General features: G+C 31.9%; 1 protein-coding gene across 1 annotated transcript in view; it reads right to left on the bottom strand.

Moving 5' to 3' along the window:
- Positions 1–1,285: 1,285 nt before the first annotated feature.
- The window catches only part of LOC111087968, a gene marked incomplete at its 3' end in the record, with an annotated part of 16,665 nt that continues 14,562 nt past the window's right edge, over positions 1,286–3,388 (bottom strand). Inside the window, exon 4 of the mRNA XM_022396556.1 lies at positions 1,286–1,476. Coding sequence (XP_022252264.1) covers positions 1,286–1,476 — 191 coding nt within the window. The remainder of the gene's footprint in view (positions 1,477–3,388) is intronic.

Below are 3,388 nucleotides of genomic sequence, written 5' to 3'. Positions count from 1 at the left end.
GAATCATGTTTCCCTCTTTAACACATATATACGATCAGAATGAATATATGATACAAGTAAAAATGTGTGTAGTTATCGCTGATGAATCATGTTTCCCTCTTTAACACATATATACGATCAGAATGAATATATGATACAAGTAAAAATGTGTGTAGTTATCGCTGATGAATCATGTTTTCCTCTTTAACACACATATATATTTTTTGTTCCTTTTTCCACAAGAAAAAAATTGGATTTACCACCGGATTATCTTTAATTAATGTGCACAATATCACAAATGGTCCTTTTTGCGTGTTGTAATATTTCTCTTCAACAATGCATAACTTTTATTCTGTTTCTATAAAACAGGAATTAGGCTTACCGTGTGATTCTGTTTAGTAAATGTGCACAATATCACAAATGGTCCTTTTTGCGTGTTGTAATGTTTCTCTTCAACAATGCATAACTTTTATTCTGTTTCTATAAAACAGGAATTAGGCTTACCGTGTGATTCTGTTTAGTAAATGCGCACAATATCACAAATGATCCTTGATGCGTGTTTTAGTTTTTTAGCGTTTTATCAAAAATTATAAAACCAGTTTCTGGTCTTGAAATGATTAACAATTATAATATTTGATACTTTCAACTTGAAAGGCATCTTATATATACATATGACACATAGAGATAAACAGTCACATAACAGACTAAAGGTTTAGGCATAGCCATCTCTAAGTTAGAAATGTTTATCAGAAAGGGGGGTGAGGCGGGCACCCAATTAGAAGCATTCAAGAATGGTCTTAAAATAATTAGCGATCAAGATATAAAATTTCCTATAATGACGTGGCCCGGCATGGCCAGGAGGTTAGGGCGTTCGACTCCAAATCTGAGGGTCGCGGGTTCGAATCCCCGTCACACCAAACTTGCTCGCCCTTTCAGCCGTGGGGGCGTTATAAATGTGACGGTCAATCCCACTATTCGTTGGTAAAAAGAGTAGCCCAAGAGTTCGCGGTGGGTGGTGATGACTAGCTGCCTTCCCTCTAGTCTTACACTGCTAAATTAGGGACGGCTAGCGCAGTTAGCCCTCGTGTAGCTTTGCTCGAAATTCAAACCAACCCAAACTATAATGACGTAAGTATAACAGTAACAAGTATAAACCCTGCTACATAATAATTTTGGAAAACGGGTGTTATTATTTTGGAGACGTCTGAAACACGTTAATGTTCCAATACAACATACGTGTTTCGTGTTTTCGATACATGTTATTAATGCGCGAATACTTTTCACGTAGACTAAATAAATACCTTACCACTATTTTACTGCCGCAAATGTTGTGAATGATTTGAATTTTGTAACTCTCCTGAGAACTGCTCCTATTACCGTAAACAGCGCAACGTCCGTCAAAAGCGTTTTCGGCTACAATCTTCCCGCCAAAATTTGGACCTGTGTTTACGATCACCTCCGATATGTTAGGCAAACATCGGCTAGCCCTGGCAGAAACTACGAAAAGTAAAAAATATATTACAAGGCACACTACAAAATATTTATGTATATTCAATTTAGAACGTCTAGCTTATACTTAAAAGAAGGATTACAGATTAAAGCTGTACTTTAACTACTCGTTACATTTTATGACAATTATTGTATCAATACTTTAACTACTCGTTACATTTTATGACAATTATTGCATCAATACTTTAACTACTCGTTACATTTTATGACAATTATTGGATCAATACTTTAACTACTCGTTACATTTTATGACAATTATTGTATCAATACTTTAACTACTCGTTACATTTTATGACAAAATAAACAAAAGCGTAACCTACGAAACTGTTCACTTTAGGTGTGTGTGTGTGTTTTTGTGTTATGAATTCTGTTGGGGAATTAATAAGTATTCTACTATCAACTTTAATAACATCCTGTAATATGTAATCTATATATGAAGGTTAATAACATCTGTTGATGAGTATTCTATGCATCAAATTTAATAACATCTGTTAATAAGGATTCTATGTATCAAGTTTAATAACATCTGTTAATAAGGATTCTATGTATCAAGTTAAATAACATCTGTTAATATGTATTCTATGTATCAAATTTAATATCATCTGTTAATATGTATTCTATGTATCAAGTTTAATAACATCTGTTAATAAGGATTCTATGTATGAAGGTTAATAACATCTGTTGATGAGTATTCTATGCATCAAATTTAATAACATCTGTTAATATGTATTCTATGTATCAAGTTTAATAACATCTGTTAATATGTATTCTATGTATCAAGTTTAATAACATCTGTTAATAAGGATTCCATGTATCAAGTTAAATAACATCTGTTAATATCTATTCTATGTATCAAATTTAATAACATCTGTTAATATGTATTCTATGTATCAAGTTTAATAACATCTGTTAATAAGGATTCTATGTATCAAGTTTAATAACATCTGTTAATAAGGATTCTATGTATCAAGTTTAATAACATCTGTTAATATGTATTCTATGTATCAAGTTTAATAACATCTGTTAATAAGGATTCTATGTATCAAGTTTAATAACATCTGTTAATATGTATTCTATGTATCAAGTTTAATAACATCTGTTAATAAGGATTCTATGTATCAAGTTTAATAACATCTGTTAATAAGGATTCCATGTATCAAATTTAATAACATCCATTAATATGTATTCTATGTATCAAGTTTAATAACATCTGTTAATAAGGATTCTATGTATCAAGTTTAATAACATCTGTTAATAAGGATTCTATGTATCAAATTTAATAACATCTGTTAATATGTATTGTATGTATCAAGTTTAATAACATCTGTTAATAAGGATTCTACGTATGAAGGTTAATAACATCTGTTAATAAGGATTCTATGTCTGAAGGTTAATAACCTCTGTTAAAATGTTATGAAGTTCATAGCTATACGAACATTATTCGTTATTTCTCGTTTATAGCAAGTAACCATGATGATCAATAGTTTTCTATACTTTTTGATCAACCGATCTATAAATTCCATGCAGTTGTCCCCCATCTTGAATCTATAACCAGATCAACATTATGAGCGTAGTCCTTCACAGCATTGATGAAAGACCTCCATCCAGGAGGTGACTGGTCTCCCAAGTTTTATTCTATCCTCAATATCACAACTCTCCAATCCCCCCCCCCCTCAGGAAAATATTCAAATCTTAGGTAACACAAGAAAAGCAACCCCGTTTAACTTTTAAAAAAAAGTGCATGAAAACAAATTCTGAGGTAACGGCACTAAAATTTAACTGTGGTATTCTCAGGTCCACTGTACCAAAATTTAACCTTAATACCTTACACTGTGGTATTCTCAGGCACACTGCACCAAAATGTAACCTTAATACTTTACATTGTGGTGTTCTTAGGTCC

The sequence above is a fragment of the Limulus polyphemus genome, unplaced genomic scaffold, assembly GCF_000517525.1.
Source record: "Limulus polyphemus unplaced genomic scaffold, Limulus_polyphemus-2.1.2 Scaffold2922, whole genome shotgun sequence".
Lineage (NCBI taxonomy): Eukaryota > Metazoa > Arthropoda > Merostomata > Xiphosura > Limulidae > Limulus > Limulus polyphemus.
Note: the sequence above shows the minus strand (reverse complement) of the source record. Positions and strands in the feature narration are given on the sequence as shown.